Source organism: Anolis carolinensis, unplaced genomic scaffold (genome assembly GCF_035594765.1).
Source record: "Anolis carolinensis isolate JA03-04 unplaced genomic scaffold, rAnoCar3.1.pri scaffold_15, whole genome shotgun sequence".
Classification (NCBI taxonomy): domain Eukaryota; kingdom Metazoa; phylum Chordata; class Lepidosauria; order Squamata; family Dactyloidae; genus Anolis; species Anolis carolinensis.
Genome location: NW_026943826.1, coordinates 12,836,325 through 12,838,824, shown reverse-complemented (window position 1 = coordinate 12,838,824; position 2,500 = coordinate 12,836,325). Strand labels below are relative to the sequence as shown.

At 52.8% G+C, this 2,500-nt stretch overlaps 1 protein-coding gene across 2 annotated transcripts in view; it reads right to left on the bottom strand.

Annotated features, from left to right (window-relative positions):
• phc2 (polyhomeotic homolog 2) overlaps positions 1–2,500 on the bottom strand; it is a 34,618-nt gene that overhangs the window by 18,797 nt on the left and 13,321 nt on the right. The window contains exons 4-7 of one of the 2 annotated variants that reach the window (XM_062966068.1): positions 1,716–1,793; positions 1,424–1,594; positions 1,130–1,252; positions 734–1,025 (exon numbers count right to left, since the gene is read on the bottom strand). In XM_062966068.1, the coding sequence (XP_062822138.1) occupies positions 734–1,025; positions 1,130–1,252; positions 1,424–1,594; positions 1,716–1,793 (664 nt within the window). The remainder of the gene's footprint in view (positions 1–733; positions 1,026–1,129; positions 1,253–1,423; positions 1,595–1,715; positions 1,794–2,500) is intronic. The other variant, XM_062966069.1, reaches the window with a different exon arrangement.

Below are 2,500 nucleotides of genomic sequence, written 5' to 3'. Positions count from 1 at the left end.
AGAAGGGGCGAAAGGGTACCAAACACAGGACGGTGGGAGTCGTAGTTTGCCGGCACCCTTATGCCTTTTTTGACAGGTTTCCACAGGAGCAAAAAAGCCAACTTGCTTCGGGTAAGCCTAGACTTAGATTGCAGCAGAAATCTAAGTGTGTGCTTGATTCCTATAGTTAGAGGCTAGCTGCTCTGCTGTGAGAGGGTTTGTCTTGAAGGCGAGGCTAGATACTTTAGCCAGCATTTGATTGACATGTGTGGGTGCTTGTCTTGAAGGCGGGGCTAGGTACTTTAGACAGCATTTGATTGACATGTGTGGGTGCTTGTCTTGAAGGCGGGGCTAGGTACTTTAGCCAGTTTGTTTCCTGTTCTTGTTGGAGGGCTAAGGGCATTTGATCCAGTTGAGTAAGTGATTGTTTCCTGTCATTTGAAGAGAGTATTTGAGTGAGTGATTGTTGTGCTGTCGTGTCACACAACTGGGGGCCCTTACTGGCGCAATGAGCGGGTGGGTGTTGTAGTTTGCCGGCACCATTATGCCTTTTTTTGGCGGTTGTTGAGGAAGCAAGAAGCCATCTTTGCTCTTTACTTCAGGTAAGCCTCGACTTAGATTGCATTAGAAAGTTGAGTTTGGCTCCTGTAGTTTAAATGCTAGCTGCTCTGCTGGGTTTGTCTTGAAGGCGAGGCTAGGTACTTTAGCCAGCATTTGATTGACATGCGTGGGTGTTTGTTTTGAAGACCCTTACCTGGCGCAATGAGCGGGTGGGTGTTGGCAATGTTCGCCGTCCGGTTGGGAGCGGGCCCTCGACCTCCTGTTTCGGGTGGGACCCCCGTCCCGTTGCTGGCACCCCCGCTGGACCCTCCCGTGGCCGCTTCTGCCTTCCGGAGGGGCTCCGACGGGGGTCCCTTGCCCTGAGTCACCACCGGGGAGGAAGAGGACGTGGACCCGGGGTGGCCGGCGTTGGGTGCAGGCTTCATGGCCAAAGTGGGGAGCTGCTGGGACGGAGAGGGAGCCAAGGCCTGCGGGGGGCGCTGCACCTGGAGAAAACAACAATAATAATAGGGTTTCTGGACCAGACGACACCGTCCAATCCCTCCCGACAGATGGCCGTCCAATAATAATAGAATCCTAGACACCTTACCTGCGCGCAGGTGTTGTTGGGCGTGGCGTTTCCTCCGGTGGCGCCTTCGGGCGTGGCGGGGGCGGGGCTGGGGGTGAAGATGAGCTGCGGGGACAAAGGAACAGCGCGGCCTAGGCTCCGAGCCTGGAAATCACAGGAGGAGGAAGCGGGTCTGTTTCCCGCGACGCCGTGGACTCGGCGCTCGGCTGCAGGACGGCCCTTCCCACCCAGGGTTCGGGGCTCAGGTTCGGGGTTCGCGGGCCGTGCAGCGTGGACTCGGTGCCTCCCCCAGAACTACAAATCCCCGGGACTCACCATCTGGGCGCGGAGGTACATCTGGGCCTGGCTGGCGGTCAAGGCGGGGCTGGCGGCGTTGCCCAGGAGGACGGCTTGCTGGGCCAGTCCCGAGGTGGACGTGTTGGCCGGAGTCACGCCCTGCGCCCGGGTCAGGAGCTGGGTGGACGCGGGAGACGAGGACAGGCCCATCTGCAGAGGACGGAGGGGGAGGGAGAGGTCAGTGCTGACCGTAAGGAGAGCCGTCCAGCAAGTAATCGACCCTATGAATCTCTGTGTTGTGTCCAGTCAATGCCATGGGGTCTTTGCTTACCGTGGGCTGCTGGGAGTGGGTCTGTGCGGGCCCATGGTGGACGGATGAGGACCCCGGGCGGTTGGCGGGCAGGTTGGCCTGGGTGGGAAGAGGAGACAGAGAACATAATAATAATAATAATAATAATAATAATAATAATAATAATGCAAAGTGAAGAACCTGCTTTGATTGAAGTCACAAATCAGAAACTCCTCAAAGCACAGCAGACAAAGAATCAGTACAAGAAAACCGCACTACAAACTAGAGCTGACAGCTGGCACCACAAAACATTGCATGGTTGGCCTAGGTGGGAAGAGGAGACAGAGAAAATAATAATAATAATAATAAAGCAAAATGAAGAACCTGCTTTGATTGAAGTCACAAATCAGAAACTCCTCAAAGCACAGCAGACCAAAAAAAAACAGTACAAGAAAACCGCACTACAAACTAGAGCTGACAGCTGGCACCACAAAACATTGCACGATTGGCCTGGGTGGGAAGAGGAGACAGAGAACATAATAATAATCATAATCATAATAATAAAGAACCTGCTTTGATTGAAGTCAAAAATCAGAAACTCCTCAAAGCACAGCAGACAAAAAACCAGTACAAGAAAACCGCACTACAAACTAGAGCTGACAGCTGGCACAACAAAACATTGCATGGTTGGCCTGGGTGGGAAGAGGAGACAGATAACATAATAATAATCATAATAATAATAATAAAGCAAAGTGAAGAACCTGCTTTGATTGAAGTCACAAATCAGAAACTCCTGAAAGCACAGCAGACAAAAAAACCAGTACAGG